At 44.5% G+C, this 22,859-nt stretch overlaps 1 protein-coding gene across 2 annotated transcripts in view; it reads left to right on the top strand.

Moving 5' to 3' along the window:
- Positions 1-16,278: 16,278 nt before the first annotated feature.
- The window catches only part of pou2f2b (POU class 2 homeobox 2b), a 39,462-nt gene continuing 32,881 nt past the window's right edge, over positions 16,279-22,859 (top strand). For both annotated transcript variants that reach the window (XM_068735704.1, XM_068735706.1), the window contains exon 1: positions 16,279-16,688. In XM_068735704.1, the coding sequence (XP_068591805.1) occupies positions 16,589-16,688 (100 nt within the window). In that variant the 5' untranslated portion in view covers positions 16,279-16,588. The remainder of the gene's footprint in view (positions 16,689-22,859) is intronic.

The following is a 22,859-nucleotide window of genomic DNA, read 5'->3' as shown; positions in this document are numbered from 1 at the left end:
CTCTTGTGAGGCCACACATGTCCATTATGTGAGTGTGTCTGCGGGTTTGTGGTTGGAATACATCAAGGGCTCGGGGCCAAAGTTCAGCTTCATCCCAGACTGATGACCCTGCAGACAGACTGACCTTTGGGGGTCTAACAGCTGGGGGAGAATGTGGCGTACTGGACCGGCCGGGGGAGAGGAGAGAGGATTGGGAGAAGGGGAACAAGATGAAATCAGAGGAGGTGAAATTTCGGACAGAAGGGAGGAAAGTTAGAGCGAAGGGGAATCTAAAGAGGAAAACGGCAGGGGGAGAGACAAAGGTGTTACCACAGTGGACCTTGAATATATCCTTGTGGTTTTTGTCGATCTATTCCACTGCGCTCTCCCCTGTTTTGGTGCTTGGCTCTGGTTTGAAGCAGTGAATTAACACCCGACCCCGGCTTCTGACCCTACCCCCTTCTTCCAGCTACCCCCTCCAGATTAGCAAATATGTGCTATCTGGCCTGGACGCACACACACACACACACACACACACGCACACACACACACACACACACACACACACACACACACACACACACACACACACACATATATGGCAACACAGAATCAAAGTCATACATGTACACACTTGGCTACTTAATGTATAGGGAGTAAAAATGGACAAAGCAGCGCATGTCCACACAACCTTTGCACATCCCATCGTCTGTCCACCATCTAATTCCCCCGAGTGAAGCCTCATTGTGTCACTGCTTGTCACCGTAACGGTCAGTCTGTAATGACTACCTCCCCCAACACAATGACCAGGGAGGAAAACTCCCCCCCCCCCCACACACACTGACCCTCATCCATTTTACCTGCAGGACGTAGCCCAGCGGCAGCCCCACTGCTACAGCTTTGGACCCCGTACTGCTCCCATCCTGGCATCCTGCCACACACGTAACCTCTAGCTTTTGTCCATGCTTTTGATTTCTTACACCTTAAACAGAAACCATACTTCAAGTGTGTTTATGCAGAGTGATGAGGCACAACAATTAAAGAACGTTTTCTCTTTTAGGGGAGTTTGGTTTGAAGGCCTGGAATCTAGAAAATATTTGGAATTAATATTATAGGAAACAAACCAAAAATCATTGAAACCCTTCAACCCTCTTGTGAAACCATTGGTTTATAGTTGCATGGCTGCGAGCAGCAATGGTGGCAGTTTGCCTTTCATATAGGTGCACGTTATGGATGTGATCTGTGTTGATTAAAAAAGTTGAACAGGTATGATATTGCAAAATATATATATACCAGCTCCATTGGCCGAAATCTATAGTTATTATATAACCTAAAAAAAACAACAACTGAAATTTTGTTTACTAATATACCAATTGACATTAAGTCATGTAACAGAATCTGTACCAGTTTTATTTATTTTTTGTGCAGAAGCAATTTCTCTACATTATTTGCACATTTGCAGCTAATGTTTCTTTCATTGTTCTCTTGTGATTTTATGTTATAATTCAATCTAGTTATCATTTATTTTATTTTATAATGAAAAAAATAATGACCAACCACAAGTTTCCAGACTCCAAAATGATATTACAATGTAGGTTATTTATTGTGATGTATTGTAAAAATAAAAAAATCACATTCACATTCTACTAAATATGAAACAGAACTGAGGTCAAATGTGTACATTTGTGAAGATGTAACCAGCAAATGTTTGGTAATTTTTCTTGTTAACTAAAAATGATAAAAAGGTGCACTTATTTTCATAACCAAAAGATTTTATTTTGATCAGAAAATGCATTAATCCACCAAGTGTTTCAGCGCTATTGTTATAAGAGGCTCTAAAAGTGATTATTATGGCTATTCATCACTTGAGCCCTTTTGTAAAAAACAACAATATTACCGTTGTCAGTTCTTTCCCTACATTGATGGTGACGGATACCAGGCACCCACATATTTTTCTCACATGCCCAGCAGGAATTAAACTCCTAATTCTTGACAGTGTAAGTGCTGTCCGTTACCCGTTGAGCATCACAGGACCACATCCCTTTTCCTCACATCCCATCTCCCACAGCCTCCCTAAGGCTATTGTGCCGGATTGATGGCCGCTCTGGCCGAAAGGTGAGGGGGGTCTCGGTCGGGCTGGTCAGCAGAATTTGTAGTGGCCACCCTCCGCCTGTGAGTGTCAGCAGAGAGCAGCCGGTGTGTCTGGCTCGATTAGGTTTCCTACCTATCTTCCCACTGTGTCAGACAGAGGAGGAAGGCAGCAGAGAGGGGGAGAGCAGCGGGAAGTTGCCCAGAGGAGAGGGAGGACAACAGAGGAAGCAGGAAAAATACATCTTTTCATCCCTGCTCTCTCCGTCAAAAGCCCTGTACAGTTTCTCTTTCTGTGTCTCTGGCTCTCCTGTTCTCTCCGCCTCTCACTTTGTCCCTCTCTCACCCAAACCCCTAATCCTTCTCCTTTTACCCCACACTCGTTCCTTAATCCTAAATCTCTTCTACCCTCTCCACTGGCCCTTTTTCAGTTGTTCTCCCTGTACCTCTCTGTTACCCACCTCCTCCCTCTTTTCCTTTCCGTCTATCGCATCTGAACATGCCACCTCTCAGCATAACCCTTTTACACACTCCAGATGACTGCAGCACCTTATTTTCTCTCCTTCATCTCTTGAACCTTGTTTTCTGTTTTTTTTTCTCCCTTGTTTTCCTTGTTATATCATCCACACATCCTCTTTGAGCCACTAAATAGCTGCCCAGCATCTCTTTTACTCTGTCCAATAGTGCCAGATTTCAAAGTCACTAATGTCACCATCAAAGTTATTTCCAGAATACATTCATTAGTGCTTTTTCTAAAAATAATTTTCCTATGTAGGAATGGTAGCCGTGCCGTTGTCACAATGCACCTGCTAGAGATTTTTTTTCTGTCCCGAGCAAGCTCAAGCACACACCAATTTTAGTCACTGCCGCCATTTTGTTGGATGTGATCAATTTTCCGTGATTTGGCTTCAGTGATTTCCAGCCTGTCAGTCTCTCTGTTGTGTTCGGGTTCAGCAGTGTTGCCATGTACAGCTCAACGTTTTCAGCCGTACCTGAGGGCTAAAAGAGGAATGGGAAGTTGTTTGTTGTGGTTATTGGAGCATAATCATGGACTGATTTTTCCATTATCAATGATATAACAAATTGACAGAATGTAAAGATTATTTTCCCCCTTGAAAGCTGATGAAGGAAAAAGAAGAAAACAAATTGATGTTACGACAAACAAAACACAGTGAAAAACTACTTTTGCTTCCACAATTTTGACTTTTTTGTTGTGAGAGTGGGTTGTAATTTCACCTCTGAGTTTAACCACACAATGTTTCACAAATAGTGTTTCTGTGCCACCTCAGCACTGCTCATATTATTCAGATAACAAGAAAGCCTCTGTCATGTTCAACAAAATAGGATATGTTTTCTTAATCTGTCAATGGCTCCGGCCTTGAAAGACTTCATTTTGGCTGAGCAATGAAAGGCTCAAAAACATCAATATGGCTGAGCAGGATAAGAAGAAAGAGCCATATTCCAAGTCTGTATCGCACTCCCTCCATATCCTCCTATTTGTATGGTGCAGATATTGGGTCTCAAGCGAGAAATCAGGATTGCGTTCTCTCAGAATGGCAGCATCCTTCTGTTGAAGTGGAATAGGAATGTTATATGGAACCAATGCATCCGGACTTGCCTGGACATCTCAACAATACCCCTTCACACTTTCTCTCTCTCCCGCTCTCTTCCTCCATGTCTCTCTCTCTCAATAACTTTTCGCTTTCCATCTCCATCATAACCCACAACAGTGTGGAGGACGAGGTGTGGATTAGGCCGAAATGCAGAGTCGTGTCGACCAAGCCATGACTGGCTCTCATGCCCGGTCCACCATGGTAATAAAGTCTGTGAAGAAAGGAAAATGGAAAAAAAAACAAAAATCCACTCCACTTCATACGCCCCTCACTTCCATTCTCTTTGTGCGTTTAACGTGTGAAAAAGGATTGCTGAAAGGATGTCAAGAAGGAAGAGATAGGAAAAGACAGACAGTTATCCTTGCTTTGCCTCGCTTGTCACACTACAATGTGCATGGTTGATAACTAATTCAAAAAACATGCATGGGCCGGGTGTAGCTTTTCAAATAGCTTGTACGTCTGAATGCGATTTAAAGGGTGTTTTTTTATGCAGCTGCCTGTGGCTGATCAATGCTGTTCCTCTTGTCATGCTGTAAGAATATCACATTGGGGTACAGTAATTCAACACTGGGCCTAGGCAGCGTTTAGCATTGCCTATGGAGAGGGTTTGGTTTGTGGAGTGTGATGTATATGGATGTGGTTGGGGGGCTGTATTGTGGTCCGTAACTGTCAGTGCAAAAAAAGAGAGCAGTCTCAGCACCGCAGACAGTGATTTCACCAATGTACAGTGGTGGCTTTTGCCTCCTGTCTTTTCCCCCTCACTCATCCTATTTTCAGCCTTTCATTTTTTTACACAAGGGGAAAATGAGGAAGAACAAAACCAACATATGAAAAACTAAAACATGACAGAGATGGGAGGAGAGGGGGGGAGGGAAGGGAGGAGGAACAGAGGAAGGAGAGGCAATCTCAGAAAACAAGAGGGCTTTCAAAAGTAAGGGATGAAAGCTAGTCAGGCTGTTATTTTTGAAAAATGATCCTTGTGTAGTGCTCCTCTTAAGAGCCAGGTACATATTATTTTATCTTCCTGAGGAGAATCAGTGAGGTGTTTTGGCACAAAGAAAAAAACTTGGCAGTCGTTTCTTTGAAGTTGCACAGTTTATTGTCCTTAATGTGATTTTTGACAGGCATATTTTAAATCATTTTTCAGCGAAATGTTCTTCAAATCATAAGTGTGGATCATATCAAAAGGTAACTCGTGGAATCCTGAAATGTCAGCATGCATCTGCTGTTTATTACCACAATATATTGACAACCAGTTATTCAAAAAAATCTTTTTTATATGTCAAATTAATATATGGGTGCGAACCGAGTGCCACCATGTTACAAGCAAACACTCCCTCTCCCTCTCTAACACAAACTCCCTCTTTCCTTAACGGAGGCTGCTGCTGGCTGGCCGGTGGCTGAAACCTGAATTAGAGTGAAGCTGGCGTCCGCACAGAGTCATTTTGAGTCCCCCCTTTGACCCTTAAAGCCAGGGATCCCACAGAAAAGATGAGGCACGCGATTTGATGTGATGTGATGTCGGAGAAGAAAGGAGATGGAGGCAGAAAAAAATCTAAATGGCTCAGAGGACATTGTTGAAGTCGATGGTCAGCCTAATAGTGAAACACCTTATCGCTGCTGCTCGGGGTGATGCTTTCTTAATCACATCCCCGGGCAAGACAGAGGTGGCCTTTGTTGTTCTGTGAATATATATAATGTTACATGAGATATTTTGTAAGATTTACAGTGAAGGTTTCTGCTATTCAAACGTGGCTTCAAAGAGCCTTTCAGTGTGTTTGTGTGCATCCAGATCTGAAGGAATGTCGCTCGCCGTTACAGCAGATGTTTGTATTGGAATGTGCCTCTGCGCGTGTGCGTTCAACACGTGTCTCCCGTATCAATAGGTTAATAGCTGAGATGTCAGTTTCAGTGACTGGCTGATTAGTTGTGTGTTCACTAATCCACACTGGGGCGGGGAACTATTGGCTTTCCCATTGATTTTAGCGTGGTGAGCAGGCAGAAGATAGAGAGAGGGGAGATCTATTGATTGACCCCAAATTAGCCCCCCCACTACCACCCACCAACTCGTTCTGCCGTTCCCGCACTCATCCCCAGCTTCCTCATTGGGTGCCCGTGCTGACAAACATTCGGTATGATTGGACACTTCAACGGGGAGAGAAATGTCTCCTTTTTGATGTCGTTGATTTGGCAGTGTCGGCTGTCAGTTGATTTGCTGTCTGGTGAGGATGAGTGCTACACTGGGCTGTGTCTGACCATAGGGAGCAGCTGGTTTGGATGCCTTTGATGAACCAAACTGCGCCGCTTCCAGAGGGAGGGTATTACTTTAGTGTTTCTGATCACAAACCATAACCTTATTTGTAAGAACCAGCTCCGTTACATGTTTCTTTTTGAGCAAAAGCCAGAATATTCATATAAAAAGTGTGAATGACAAATCCGGCTCCGTCCTTCCGCCCACATCCTTCAACTTCTCCTTTTCTCCTCTGTTGTCCTTCATGACTGTCACACCACTGCATCATATTCTTCCTTTTTACTGTTCTTTATCTCCATTCCTGTCCCTCGCTCCCTGCCTTTCTCCGCCCCTCCCTCCAATCCTGCTTTCCTTGGGTCTAAGCTTTGAGCTTTTTCTCCTGAGCCTTTCCTTCCCATATATCACTCCATCTCATCCCTCTCTGTCTGCCTCTGATATTCCTCTTTAGGCCTCCGTCACTCTCTCTCCTCTCTCCCCTGTGTCTATGTAAGCAAGAGAGAGGAGGTTGTTAAACATTTTTCTTCCCTCTTAATTGTTTTGACTGGGCCGATTGGCATCCCGATTAGGCCCATTGATTTCTTGGCGCTAAGTGCATTGATTTTTAAATTTCTTATTGATCCCCGCTCTAAATCTCCTGCACACTCACTCACACAGGCTCACCGTTCACAGGGGCAGAGACGGAGAAAAGGTTTGAAAGGAGAGGAGAAGAAGGGGAAAAAGGAAAGGGATTGGTGTTAGGTAAATACACTGACTGGTGACAGTATAGTGAATTAACAGAGTGAGAGGAGAAGAAGAGCAGGAGGTGATGAGGGAAAACAGAGTTATGAGCTGTGAGGGGAAGTTGGCTGAAAATGCTTCACCGCACAGCGTTGGTACATGCAGAGAAGAAAGAAAAGAGCAAATAGCACTGATAGATAAACTATTTCTATATCAATGCACCAAAGCATTGTCATGGTTTAAGCCTTTTCTTCTTTAACACATCTGGCTGTGTCTCCAGAGGAAAAGCTGTAAAAATGTAAAGAGAATCCATAATTTTGTAATCATAACAAGCATGAGGAAGGACTGGCAGCGAGTTGCTGGCCTAACCGCCCGGACGGAACATGTTCACATGTGAAGAATGAGTCACTTTATGGGTGAACAGAGGTTTATGAGGGATAGACAGATATTGGAAATGTCAGAGATGGAATGGAGTGTTTTGTCTTTGCCTTGCTATTTCACATGGTCTGCAGAGCCTACTGGAGACGTGTGTGTGTGTTATTTCTGGCTTATGACTGTGTTAGGCTTTAGAGGCCCGCTGGACTCCGAATCTTACATGCCCACTGGTGTTTCTCTGAAGGTGGTGGACCTAATTGGCTGTATCCGCGTCTCTCTGTGAGTGTATGTGTGTGTGCGCATTTGGTTTTGCACGCTTGAATGTGCATGCGTGAGAGTGCATGTGAGCTAGTCTTATGTGAACTGAACTATGTCTCCTCTTGTGTGTGCGCACAAGAACATAAATGTTTTTACATCTGTTTGTATATTTGTGTGTGTGTGTGTGTGTGTGTGCGTGTGTGTGTGTGTGTGTGTCTGTTTGTGCATTTGACCTTTTCTTGGCTTAAGTGTTGAAGCTCAAATTCAGACATTACGTTGATAGCATTTTCTTTTTAAAGCCTCTGTTCTTGAACAAATTGTGCTAACCTTTCCCAAGTCATTTGCTGCTTTTCTGTCTCAGCGTGTAGTTGAGTGCCTTGGACAATACACAATATATGGACCATATGTAGCATTACTGTGTTGCAATTACAATTTACTCTCTGTAGATCCACTTAAGATAAGTGCTTTCAAATGGCAAGCAAGGAAAGGCAACTTTTGTCAGCAACAACAAAAAACTTCAATATCACTACCGTTGTCAGGGATAATGTATTGCTGCGCTGCAGTGACGTTAAATGTACGATGTTACAAAGAGTGCTCTTTAATGGCTGCATTATCATGGAGATGGTGAAGCTGGCAATGACAGTGAAGATGAGGGCGGAGGAGATTGTTTTGCTTAAGTTCTCAGTGTTTACATTTCTGCAGTTTGTAGAAAATGTAAAATAACATATTATTTCACAGCAGAGTGTGTGTTGGCTAGACAATGAGAGATAAAGTGTTTAAAATGCATACACTGGGCCGAGCTGCTGTTTGCTTTGTAGCGATGGGGCCTGTGTTTGCTCTGGTGATAGGGATGGCCTTACCGCACGCGCTGCATGCACACACACTCACACACACACACACATGCTGGTTTGAAAACGCATGGATAAATCAAGAATATGTGTCTTTACCTGTGCAGATTGCACATGTACAAACACACACTCACTTGCGCACACACGCAGACAATAAGGCTCCAACTGCCCGATGGTCACTCTTTCTGACTGCTTTTTTAGATGAGAAGTAGGAACCTGCAGACTCAGCACACACACACACTCACACACACACACACACACACACACACACACACACACACACACACACACACACACACACACACACACACACACGGCCATGTCCCTCTTAGCTCATGCAGATATACACATATGATCAAGAGACAGACACACACACTCACAACAGCACCACTAAAATTCAATCGTACCATAAACTGTCCTTGGGCTCACAGACACCTCTCACATACTCACAGACACACACACACACACACACACACACACACACACACACACACACACACACACTCCGTCCAATACACACTCAAAACATAACCTTGACCTGTCGTACTCCCAGCCTGCTGTCTCATACATACTTCATCCGTTCACTCCGAGATGTCACACACACTACGATACACTTTACAAACACAAATTCATATCAATGTTCATGTTAAGAGTTTTGTCAAGACGTGTGAGATTTTAAAAAGATAATCTCCAGCTCTAAAATGTATTACTCAGGTAAAGTAGGTGTTGTCTAAAATCAAATAAATTAAGGATGGGATCATTTGAGCTTTTGAGTAAAGATCTTATGTATTTTGAGAGTATTTGATAATGAAGAATGAATTGGCCTGCAACTAAATTATTTTCATTTTCAAGAATAATTTGTTATGGTTTGATCCATAAAATGACAGAAAATGGTGGAGAATGAAATGAAGATGTGCAAGGTGACGTCTTCAAACTTGTCCTACCAACAGTCCAAAACTCAAAGAAATTCAGTTATCAAGGACATAAAACAGAGAAAATCAGGAAATATTCACATGTGAGAAGTTGGAACCAGGAAATTTGGGGGTTTTTTTCTTAGAAAAATATTCAAAACGATATTAAAGTTATTGCGGATTAATTCAGTTGACTAATCAATTAATCCACCAATTGTTGCGGCTCTAGTGATGAATTTGAAGTATACTTTTCTTACAAAATGGAACAATGGCTCCTCGTATTCATCCAAACATGTCCGTAGAATTAGGGCAGATACAGGCCTACTCAGTGATGAATTTCACTGTCAAAGACAAATTCGAAATAAATCTCTCGCCATGGACTTCCAGCGTGTGTCGCACTCTGATAATTTCCACAATATCCTCTGCAACCCCCGGGGGCACATTTTTTTTTTTCCTGTTATTTCTCTCTCCATCTTCTCCTGTTTGTTTCTATCCCTGTAAAATGCTGGTTGCTTTGCTGAAATACTGCAGTGCTTTATCTGCCCTCTTTTTCCTCCCTTTAGTCCCCCTCCTACTCTTTTTCCTCCCCTCTCTGTGTTTCTCTCCCCTGAATGGGTTGGGTGTACACCCCCCCACCTCCTCTTTTAGTTGTTGTTGTTGTTGTTGAAGATGGTGTGGGGGGGAGCGGACGGACGGACGGGTGAAGCGGAGAGGGGAGGCGGTGGTAGCAGCCGGGACCCAATGACGTGGGTGCGACATGTAACCGTGGCGCAGGAGAGGAAATCAATACATGAAAGGATGAGGAGCACTGGGGTGGATTACCGTCTGGGGCCCTGGCTACTGGAGGGATGGAGGGGGTGTAGATGAGGCCTGGGGGGGGTTAGAGAGTGTGTGTATGTGGAGGAGGGGTGTGGGTGTGGAGGGCGAGAGGCCAGATTGTCCAGTCCCCTCTCTCCTGCATCCCCTCCCCTGACCAAGCGCTGTTTGAATCTTGACCCCTCCCATCAAGCCTTCCTTGGCTTCTAAACACTGTTCAGTGCCAGTAGGCTGCCATAGGTGAACCTTCGGCTCCACACTTACACACACACACACACACACACACACACACACACACACACACACACACACACACACACACACACACAGAGGTGCAGTGGACTCTATAATGTTGAGTGAATACTGTTATGGCCACTGTGTGCTAACACTGCTGATAACCCTCAGCTATCTGTATGGGGAATAATCGCCTGATATTACCAGTGTAAATTAAAGAGCCCCAGAGAGATTGTGTGTATGTGTGCGTTCGCGTGTGGCTGTGCGGCGAGTTTGCCGGCCTGTAAGTCTTCAGCAGGGTGCGTCCGCAGCACTGCCACAAACCCAGATAATAAATATCTATAATAAATATCATTATTATTGGGCCAATCTCCCCCAATAACGGAGCCTCTGTGAAAGATGGCACGAGGGACTGAGCTGGATATTGGCAATATATCAGCATTGATTATTGAGAGTGCTGACAGAGAGAGGGAGGCAAAGTTAATAAAAACTAATAAAAAAGACAAGGAATACAGAAATAACAAGGGCTTTAGCTGGATCCGCTGCTTGTACGGAAAAGAAAGGGAGAGAAGGGAAGGTGGAGGGATAAAGGGAGTAAAAGGAAGGAGATAGTGGTGTACAGTCATGGTGGTCTGTCTAGTTGCATTTTCTGTCTCAACACGTGTATCTGTGTGTGTAAGTGTGTATCTGAATTTAAGTTTTATCACTCTCGGTGTCTACATGTGGGACTTTTTTTGTGTGACTGCGAATTGGCATTGATATCTACACACACACGCGCACACACGCACGCACGCACGCACACACACACACACACACACACACACACACACACACACACACACACACACACACACACACACACACACACACACACACAGCTCACTTTTCCCTCTCTTGCATGTGAGTCTTTTTGGATTGATTGAATCCTGGTTGGATCTGAACACTGTGGTTGGGATCCAAAGCCTGCACAACCTTGAATTGGGCACTAACCAAGATGCACAAACAATACTTATCCACTCACCCACACACACACACACACACACACACACACACACACACACACTGGCAAAGACACCCACAAACAAACATCATAAAAGGCCATGCATCATATCCATATTATCTTGACAAATCTATACATCATGTCAGAGCATGGCTTTATGTGAATATTGCATTTTGCTGTGTTATTGGTGTGTGTGTGTGTGTGTGTGTGTGTGTGTGTGTGTGTGTGTGTGTGTGTGTGTGTGTGTGTGTGTGCAGAGAGGATATGAGAAGAGCGCGTTGGCGCTCTGTGCTGCTGGGTTGAGACGGGACGGGGCGACAGTGAGAGAGCGTTGTCCATTCTAATGGGGCCTTGTTAGGCCGCTGACAGAGCCAGTAACGCAACTGTTGGCTGCTATTGATTCCCGACCAACGCCGTTATTGATGAGTGAGAATTTAATTCAACCAGCTCGTTTGTCAACATGACATCACCATTTAACTACAGCCATGACATGGATGCGAACACCCGCGGATGAGCTGGGTCACACACACATTAAAACACAGACACACCAGAGAAAGGTTCACAAGAAAAAAACTGCACACACAAACATTTTTCACACACACACATATGCAGTCTGACAGATTTGCACCGTTTCATGGAGGCAAACGAATCATTTCTCAGTTAGAACCTGCTGCTTCTTTTGCATCATTTACAATAAAAATAGTTTTGTTCAATATTCAAACACTGTGTTTTTAACCATTCAAATAAATCATTCAAAATGAATTACAGGCAATTACCAAGAGTGCAATAAAGTATATGACTAATGCATGGCCCATGCTATGACTAATGTATAGCCTAAGGATACTTCTGGCTCTTTCTGATTGGATAAATATTTCATGCCACATTCTGACCTACAGCACATGACATGGAAAACATGTTGTGGTGAGGAATTGAACAAATTGCTTTCTATGAATAAATTTGTAACTAGTGTAGGACAGGAAAAAAAAACAGTTAACCAAACCATCATTTGCAAATATTGTACTTTATAACAAACATGCTAACATGACTTTTGTTTTTAAATTAAAGCATTACATTAATATTGCATCTGATCATCACTGAATAACAATTGTCGGCATAGAATAAATATAAAGAATAATGAATAGTTTTTAATCACTGTGTCTGTTTGCCAACAATTCAAAGAAAAGCAAAGAAATGCTGTAACATTTTAACTTTTTTGTTTAATAGTTACATTCTACATATTATTTATCGGGTGGAAGAATTTGAATAAAATTCCTAAATAAACCGGGTTTCCATATATTAAATGGCCCATCGACGAAAAGGACATTTGCCATTATAAGCAAATTTGTATAGTTCCTACTCTGACAGTAGTTTAGCATTTTTCCAGCAGATAAATATAAAAATTGTGACATTATGAAAAATATAAAAATGCAAATGATTTTTAGTAAAAGTAGTAAATTGCAAAAGCACAATATAGACACAATGTAATGCAATGCTGTATATTCTAAGTACAACCGGTAATAATTTTGTAATTGATAGAAAAACAGTACCATCATTCTTGCTGGAGAGAAAATACAGATGGCGCTCCTGTAGAAATATTATATTTATTTATATTATATTTCTGTGATGATATACAGTATATATTTTACACCCAATATACAATAATCATCCATAATCACTGGACTTAACTGCCAGTATCCAGCATTCAATATTACATCCATTACAGTGTTTCTCTATCTGAAAAAATAGAGGTAAAGAGATAGAGAGAGAGACAATTTTGGAAGAGCATTTTTCAATACAGCAGGGGGAAGATACAGCAGAAAACAATGGAACCAGCTATATATCTCTCTGTATGGATTGGGAGGCTTGATAGGGAGGGAGGTGGGCAATCAGGACCCTGTGGGCCCCGATGAGAGCGGTCCAGCAGGGGTTATTGGCTGGAGCGGCCCCCCAGGGGAGCTCTCTCTCTCTCTCTCTCTCTCTCTCTCTCTCTCTCTCTCTCGCTCTCTCTCTTTGGGCCCATGGGTCTCTCTGGGTCCCCGGGGAGTAAAACTGTAGAGACCGAATCGCTGCAGGGTTCCTATAGGCACCAAGCATGAAACGCACACAGTCAGCTGAATTTAGGTGGTCGGTCGTAGACGCAGACAGACAGATGGACAGAATCAAAGATAAACGAGATAGAGGTCATCACCAGGTATCTTTGTGTGTTTGAATGTGTGTATTTTACTTGTCAACGTTTCTGCTTGTATGAGAGAGTGGGGGGGGGGGGGGGGGGGATGAAAAGCAAGTTTTTTTCTCCCTTAAAAGTTTTTAGATCTTCCATCTACTGCAGGTTGAGTCCGTGAGTTCATCCTGAATTCACGTGCAGGTGCTTCGTGGTGTCTTTTTACACGTGTGAATAGTTGATCGTTTTTCTGTTATATTGTCTTTGCGGTCGTGTCAGAAGGAAGAAAAAGAAGAGTTTGGTCTGAATAGTGCGTGGAGGACGAAGGGGTGGATGCTGTAGGTGTTAGCATCCCTCCTCCTCCTCCTCACCTCCCCATCCTCTTCTACCCCTCCAACACCATCTTATTTTCCCCTCTTTCAATCTCACACACCCTCCCTCCATCCCTCTCTTCCACAGACGCGCACAACCACACTACATTCTACAAGAAATAATTGCTTTTGTCTGGAAGGAGTGTAGGGAGGAGGGAAAGGGGGCGCGCATGGCTCCCTCTGTGGAGAGAAGGGGGTCTTTGAAGGACAACTAGTCACTTCTCCCTTCCCTCCTTCTTTCTCCTCTCTCCTCTTCTTGCCTCACCTCCCTTCCTCTCATTCTTTCTTATTTGCCTGGCCTTGCTCCTTTCTATCAGTTTTCCTCCTCTCCTTCCCCCCTTCCTTACTCTCCATCTCTCTCCTCCATCTCCCTTCCTTCTCTCCCCTCTTCCTCTCTCCTCTGTCCTCTTGCTCCATTCCCTTCCTCTCCCTCATTGGACCTGCGGATGTCATCTGTCATACGTGAAGCAGAGGGAGAAGGACAATAAAACCTGGTTGTCTGATACAGAGGATGACACATTTTTCATAATTAAGAATATGCCAGTTTAGTGTGCAGCGCACATTTCTTGACAACGTGGCTGTCTGTTGATGACAGAGACCATGACAAGTGTGGTGATGACAGAAAAATTATTTATTTTACGTGCAATGATCATTAAAACAGACCTAATCACCCGCAGCATTAAGTGAGCAGGTATAAACAGTCCTGTGGGATGGGGCTTTCAGGAGCAAGAGCTCGCTCTTTCTATTGATTTGCCCGTATTGACTGCGATGTTTAAAGTATAGATTTTTCTATTTAAAAATCTATATCGACAATAATCTGGTGTGTAAGCGCCCGGCGTTGACTGGTGCTGGCCTGTAATTGACAGCGTGTAACATGTCGGTGCCGGGGAGGGAGAGGGCAGGAGGCGAGGAGAGGCATGCTGGGGAGGCCGGCATGCGTAGCCGGGACGGGGGAAACAAGATCCGGGAGCAGGAGGGAGGAGAGGGAGGTGGTGATCACCTCAATCATGGAGGAGGTTATCCCCTGACATCTAGTTACTCTGATCTATTTTTTATTCTTGAAGTGTGTGCTTTTTAAATTAAAAAAACATTCCATGCATATGGTGCATTTATCTCACTTAGTTTACGCTGGTTAAAAATCCCCCAAAATGCATTTTCAGGCTGCAAACTATATATTATCCATGCTCGGAGCAGTAGAGGTCGTCCTTGTCTTCCTTTATCTGAATAATAATGATACATCGTCCGCTGAGGAGGGCTTATTAAAAGCAGCAGTGATGAGATAACTTAATTGTGTGCATGCTGGGTATCCTGGTAGGGATTAGCGTTAAGTACCTATAGGTATCCATGGATTCTCTTATCTGGTCCTCATCCCTTCCCGAGCAGGCCGGTAGTAATGCACTGATCACCACTGGCATCATTATAGCCGGTATTATTAAGAGGGGGGAAAAAAATCCAGAAATCAATACAGGATACCTTTTGCAGCGGTAGTGAAAACGAGGGAGATGGGGGTGGGTGGGAGGAGGGAGGGGATGGAGGGAGGGAGGTGCGGGGGTGGGGTGCTGATGTGTGAGTAGTAGCGGGTCCTCTCTCGCCTCAATGTTGCGGCCAGCCTAGTGGCAGATCGCTACAATCCTGGAGGGAGCCGGGTCGAATGAGCTATTGGGGTTCCCATATAATAACGGGGACAAACAGACAGACAAAAAAGACACACAGACGGACGGACGGAGATAGGCAAGTGTTCCGATAAAACGCGAGACCATAGCTGGAATCTATACGCTGTCTTATTGCCGTTTTTTGTGTTTTGGTAGTTTTAATTATTTATTTATTCGCTTTATTTATTTATTTATTTATCGATTGATTGCGTTTTAATTACTGCCTTGTGACAGAGAGCGAGGGAGGAGGAGCGTCAGGGCCAAGCGCGCGCGTAGTGTTTGAGTGTGCGTGCGTGTGTGTGTGTGTGTGTGCGTGCGTGCGTGTGTGTGTGTGTGTGTGTGTCCGTGCAGCCTCTGCCCCCACTTGTTTATTTATTTGTTGATGATAGCCTTTAATGAAGCTGTTTTAAATGTGCTCGCGACGCGATCCGCTGCTTGGCCCGAGCGGATGAATGTAGCCTTCATGCGAAGGAGAGAGGAGAAGGAGCGCGTGCAGCTAGAGACCAAATACAATAGATCAAACCAAATACTACAGAAATCCAAATAAGACTTTCTAACTCTGCTGGCCTTTTACACGGTCTTGTCCGTTTCTATGTATCATCATTTATCGTGCTGTTTTAAATTGCAAAGCGAATACCAAAGCTAAGCCCGGTCGGGGATGCTACAGGAGGAGGCTAGCGACTGTTCTCATGCCTTTTTCACACCTACAGGAAACATTACTGGTGAGGAGTGAGAGGATAAAATAAGCTCCCGGGCCTCTATGTTTACTCAAGGAGAACGCTTTAGCTGTGCAAAGGTAACAGAGAGACGCAGGTGCATCAACGACAGGCAGGTGACACACAGCCTTTGATTACAAAGCCACTACAATAGGCCTGTAATTGTATCACAACTTTTTCCCGTAGCCTGTAAGAAGTGAGGTCGGATCTCCCCTCTGTCCGTCTGTGTGTTAGTCTGGACTGTAAGATAACTGCTGCACTCGAGGGACCATCCTACATATATATATATATATATATATATATATATATATATATATGTATATATATATACATATATATATATATGTTCTATGCACATTTACACCAAAACTAATGCCGGCCACCAGTCGACATCCACAAATGTAAATAAAAAAGGCGCAGCTGGGCTACATGTGTACACACCCAACGGCGAATGTTGTGAGCCCTCCATACCAAATATTTTCCCAAAGCCGTCTACCAGAGAAACGGACGAAGACACGGAAGCTTCACAAGAGGACAGAGCTTATTACAGCACTTCTGTAAGATTATTTGCATCAAAACAAGAAGCCGGAGGAAGACCATGTTTGTTCCCTTGCCGGTGCCGTTCGTGTTTCAGAGAACTGCCCCTGACCTCAACGCCTGGCGTCTCAAGTCCCCTCTGGCTCTCCGCTCCAACTCCGGTAAGACATTTTTACTCTTCTCCCTGCTTGCTACACATCCTCCATGTCGGTCAGACTCCGCCGCGCAGACCCGCCCCGCCTTGTTCGGTGCCGATGCACTTACAGCGGGGAGACCTGTCGGCGTACACACCCACTTACACGGGCGCGCACACGCTCCTCCGGCTCCGTTTGAAGGCTTAAACACAGTCCTTTACACCTGCAGGGTGGTTGTTCAGATCAAAGAAGCGTTTCCGAGCGCGCTGGAGAGTCCGTGCGGATTGAAAATGAATTGCGTAAAATGTCCGTTTTTGCTGTCCATTCTGTGGAACGATGCGCCACTGTTCCACCCGTGTGTTGCTTAATTTCCACGCCGACTATGCCCGTTTCTCGGAGTGTATTTCTCTCATGTCTCCGTCCCCATCCTTTCCCTCTCCTCCACTGCCTGCGCCTGAGCCTGAACCTCCGTCTCTCCCCTACTAGACTCTCGGCAGGCAGGGAATATTCATGCCAACTTATCGATCCTGCGGAGATCGATTCCTGGGCCGGTGGAAGCAGGGAGAGGGGGAGATAGAGAGTAGGTGCACGGAGGAGTACGAACGTACGAGAGGAGAGATACAAAACACAGTTATTCATTCGTTTTATTCCATACTGTTTTGACATTGTGTTTTATTCAGGGGGATAATATATTTGTGACTTGGCTCTGAGCTTGCCGAACATCTCTGATTCCCCGCGGTGACTGCTTTTGTTCTGACTTGTGTTTGCTGGGTAAGGGACAAGGCTCGCATCTTTGTAAACACCACTGGAAATAGACTTCTTTAGTGACTACATCTCTCTGTCCTATCGCTGCTCAGCTGCACGGTTGAAAGCAAAGGGAGTGTGGAGTCAGGGAGGGGGAGGGTGCCGGCTGGGGCGCCGTCTGCGTTTCATCTGCGCTGAAGCGGAATAAAAGGACGCATGGTGGGAGCAGCCAGGCTGGCTTCAGTGTGTCACTGGCTGTCGTTGTGAGAGAGCTCCAGCTCAGTCCAGCTTCCACTGTTTTTCAGACATGCAACAGCTGCTTGGCCCTTTACCCTACTACCTCTTTGGAGAAGGGATGATATGCTGGCTCTAGTGTGTTTCTGTGCACTCTGAAGGACTGCAGAGCAGACCTACAGGGGGAAAATTCATTCACCAATGCATATACATACAGTAACTTGCGTATCAGTGCGTAATGGTGCGTAAATGTGGCTGGTGTGCACCTTATCCGATGGATAGGCTCTTAAAGGGCCAGGCATCCCCCCAGTGCTCAGCTCCCCCTCTCATTTCCAGATCAGTTCAACCCCATATGATTTCAGAGATGCCAGGCTTCACCCTTACTCCACATACTCAGTCAGGAGTGCACAGCATGTGACAATGAAGGGATAGGTGATAGAAGGGGAGAGGAAAAGAGCAAAGAGAGATGAGAGGGACCTGTAACCTACCGTATCTCCAGAGATATACACACAGAAAATGAGGGGAGAGGGGTTGGAGGGAGGACGAGGGGAAGGAGCGGGGACTGGGGAGGAGGAGTTTTCGCGCTTTCGCACGTTGAAAAATGGCGAATGTCAGAATGAGATAAAAAAAAATGGGGAAAGAGAGAGGGAGAAGCGGGTGAAAGTAAGAGTAGATGACAGAGTGAAAAACGAGGAGGGAGAGGAAAACCCAGTTTGAGCTTGAGAGGTGAGAGTAAACCACAGATGAGCCATTATGTTGCAGTGTCCCGGGCCAGGGCCTGCATCTGAATAAGCAGGCAAACTGATGGGATGTGTGCCGCTGGATTCCTCAGATGGTCGGATAATAGTGATTCACAATGCTATGCTGATTTTATTCCATTCTGATAACACAGTACAAGGTGCTGTCCTTTTCAAACTCAGAGGGTTTGTCGCTAAAGAGGGTGCACGGTCAGTTCAACAACTAAGGACTGAAACAGGACTGTGCGGTTGTTTCCTCTAGAATTGTGCATTGGCAATCGACAATGGGACGGCATCACATGGACGTTTTTACTCACAGAAATCCTAAGACGGAGTCGACACACCACAGAAGTGTCTTTAGTGACTTGTTGTTTAGTGCCCTTGAGCTCTAATCTGTGCTTCCAAACCTCCACTGATAGCTCACACAGGAAATGTTAATGCCCCCCCACACACACACTTACACACACACACACAATGGTTTGGGGTTTTAGAGCTTTTGATTCAAGCTCTCAGTTAACTTGTTTCTTTGACTGGTAGCAGCTCCTTGACTCCTTTTGAGTTGAAGCTTTGTACGAGGTCAGAGGTCACAGCAAGAAGGTTTGATTTAGCCCCACCTGACCCTTCTCTGCCTCCTGTGTTTTCCTTCTCTTTCATGTTACAACAGGCCTCGAGCATTCATGCACAACCCCTGTGGGGGCTCACACACACAGACACATCGTCATGAAACAGATGAACCATCATATAGCATAAAGTGAGGATGTTAGACCGTTTTCCACCTGGATGGCGAGCTGCTCTAACTGATCCAGGTTTTGTTCTATTTTTAATGGCATTGTGTCTGTGTGGGTGCAGGTCAGGGCCACTGCTATAGTGAACTCTGTGTGTGTACGTGTAGTAAAGTGGTTTGTGAAGCCATCAGCATTAACTGGTGTATGAAAGTTTAATGGGACATAGAGGAGGAACTGCAGGTCTCCCACACAGCGCAGGGTTTGATATGATATGATATCATGGGGCATCGAGGTGACTGCTTTTTTTTCTCTCTCTCGCTCACATACACTTACACAAACACCTAGATTCAGTTCATCTCAGCTATGCACCTTCTGTCACACATCATTAACCACCATCTCCAACAACATACCGTCTAACTCTCTCTCACACACACCCTATCAGATTTTAGACTCGCTTCATTTCTGTCTGACAGAGTAACATTAAGCGTACAGTTATTGATATTTGTATTCCTCATAACTTTCCTGATCATCTAGGAATCTGATGTTTTTATTTCACACAGCGTGTTGCAATAAAATGTTCAGTCTTAATCCATTAATCGCGACATCTCCAGTTCTGTCTCTGTGCTTTCCCGGCTACTTTGGAGACATTTCTACATGTTTATGGGGGTCTGGCACATGTCTTCGATGTTGACGTGGAACCATGCATGTGCAAACCCATTTGCTCTATGTCTGTCTGAGAAAGAGAGAGTGCGTATGTGTGTGTGTGTGTGTGTGTGTGTGTTTGTGTGCACAAGCACGAGCACACGTGCAAACTAGTGTGTGTAGGTATAGATCGGTTTGTGGAGGGGAGCGTGCAAGTCGCAGTGTTAACATGATTGCAAATGACAAAATGTCAACCTGGGTTTGTTAGCAACATAATGGGGAATCAATAGACACGAGAAAGATGTCAATACTACATGCTTTATTGCATTAAGCTACCTCTCTCCTTCTCTGTAGCCCTCTCTCTCCTCTTCTTCTCCCATTCCCTCCCACTCCCCCTTGCTCTCCGTCACAATACGATTCTCTCTCCCTCCTCTCGTCTCCCCATGGTAGTAGAATTAGATTGCAGTATATGAGCCAGCCACGGGCTCCTAAATGCAGCAGGCTGATGGCAGAATGCTTCAGGAGCTAATGGGCTATCGGTTTGGCTATTTACCTACATTAGGCTCACGTACATGTCCCCGACGCAGTTTGACATTGTGACAGGGCCAAAGCAGCTGCAGCAATGACATCTTATGTTTATCTGTTGCGTTAATGCAATGCGACTTAACAGCATTTGAAATCCTGCTCCAAGAAATGTATTAAAAGTAATCATAGGATATTACTAAAAAATCATCTGGCAACAGAAAAAGGATTGTTTATGACTGTATGGCATAATTTCTGAGCATGTAATCACCTTCTCATTTAGCGATGTACTCAAGGTGATAATACTCTGTTTAAATTGATACATTTGGGAATTAAACCTGTTATATGGTTCTGGAATTATCCTACACAAATCCAAGTGTCTCGTAATAGACAGCTATGTTAAAAATTCCTTTTAATCCTATTAACTGTTTACCTTTTCTATGGATTTGCACAGGTGTGCATATGTGCCAGTAGGTTGTATTTATATATGGTGTGTGTGTATGTGTGGGTTGGTTGAGACTAATGTAGTATTAATGCTGATGAGGTCCCAAAGCTCATTAGCAACAGTGAGTGGTATTGAGTTTCTCCCGGGGAACGCAGACCTGGACACACACACGCACACACACACACACATATACAGTACATCCTCACCAGCCATTAGCGTATTAATAACCATTACCACACACACACATACACACACACACACATATAAACACGCTAACGCAACCGCACTCTCACCAATCTGTGACCTTTACACATATGCTTTTAAATATGCGTTCTTCGACACAGACACTCAGAGCATACACAGCAGGACACAGCCATAAAATCATGCAAACATATTCATCTAAAGAGCTTGATGAGCAGCATTTACAGACCATCCATTATTCTTGAATATGTTCGCTACACACTATATCATTTGATTCACACACACACACACACACACACACACACACACGGACTCACACTCAGAGGAATCATTTTTTGCACTTGGTCACTGTGTCCAGTGAAATACAGCCCAGCATTAGTCCTAATCAGAGGCCGGGTGAGCAGGCCACTTAATCAGACCTATCACCTGGAGAACACACACACAGAGGGATAGATGTAGTGTGAGTGTGTGCATGTGCGGGTGTGTGCGAGTGCAATTAATCAACACATCAGCGGGAATAAACACATACAAACCACCTGACTTCATTCTCGGTATTGATTTATCCCTCTTTCTGTGTTTCTCGTTGCTTCTCCCTCTCTCTCTTTCAATAGCATACAGATGATGTATATACGGAGAATTCAAGCATTCTTGACCTCTACACGGGGGACGCCCTGAGTGTGTGTGTGGACGCTCGGTCAGTGGTGGCCTGGCTGTGATCAGGGTTGGAGTGGGCTTCGCCACATGCCGCCAATCACCCACGTCAGACTAGGCAGTCAAAACAAGCCTGTGAGCTCCCGCTGACCATATTGAACTCTTGATTATCTGATTTCACAACCAAGATTGACTGAGTTATTCAAACGTCAGTGCAAAGGCTCAGCGGCAGACTCCCTGCATTTCTCTGGTCAGAGAGAGCGAAGCTTTATGCGTTTCTTTGTAAGAGAACATGCAAGGTTTGGACAGTCTATTTGCTGAGATGACTGTGTTCTCGTAAACACACCAACAATGAGTTTTCGCCCGCCGCTGTCTTTTTTGTTGTTGATTGCCACAGGCTGTAACCTTTGCCACCCCGCTCATGTGTCGGTACATTTAGATAATAAAAAAGACCAATAAAATCCAAGGGTTTGATTGGGTGTCTCCCCTTAGCCCAGCAGAGCGAACGACTAAATCAGAGGTCTTTCTCTCCATTTCATTTAGCTGATAAGATTTATGGTAATGAAGGGGTCCTATTAACCTTTGGGGTTCCACTGCTGTCCTTCAGAGTAAGGGTGGACGAGAGTGCTTACCGATCGGGTTTTGAGGCGGAGGCAGCGAACATGTCTGCTATAAGCAATGTCACATCGTAGCAAATGCTCCCTCTGGAGTGCACACATGCTCAGCTCACACACACATGCACAACGGAGACTCTACAAAACGAGCGCTTTGAGAGACATGAATGCATGTTTAATCTTCCTTCTCTCTTCTCTTGTCTGCATTTTCCCTTTTCTTTAACCCCTCTATCCTTCCCACTCGCTATCCTTCTCTCGGCAGTAGCGTTCTGTTGTGAAATTAATCTGTTGTACTCCACCACCTTTTCTCCCTCTCATTCCCTTGTGCAATCTCTTTTACTTTGCCTTTCTTTTACAACAGCATGGTCCTGCTCATTTTCTCATTGCATGTGAAAACAAGTGCCCTGGTGTATTCAAAAATTCTCCAGAGTTAAAAAAAACATTCTTGCGATGGATTCTAAACTTTCAAAAAACATATCCCAATCGATAGTTTTTCATTAAAAATTAACATTTTAGATTTTGAAACACCTCCAGTATGTTTCTATCTACTCCCTTTCTTCCTGCGTCTATCCATACCATTACCAACAATAGTAACTGGACTATAAATATTAGGGGGCAAAAAGAAAGGGGGGGACAGGGGGCGGCGTAAACCCCTCCTTCTCCTGTACAAGGGCTGCACCCCT

The sequence above is a fragment of the Cebidichthys violaceus genome, unplaced genomic scaffold, assembly GCF_023349555.1.
Source record: "Cebidichthys violaceus isolate CVI_PGR_0920_01 unplaced genomic scaffold, fCebVio1.0.p SCAF_7, whole genome shotgun sequence".
NCBI classification, from domain to species: Eukaryota; Metazoa; Chordata; class Actinopteri; order Perciformes; family Stichaeidae; genus Cebidichthys; species Cebidichthys violaceus.
This window is presented reverse-complemented; position numbering and strand designations above follow the sequence as displayed.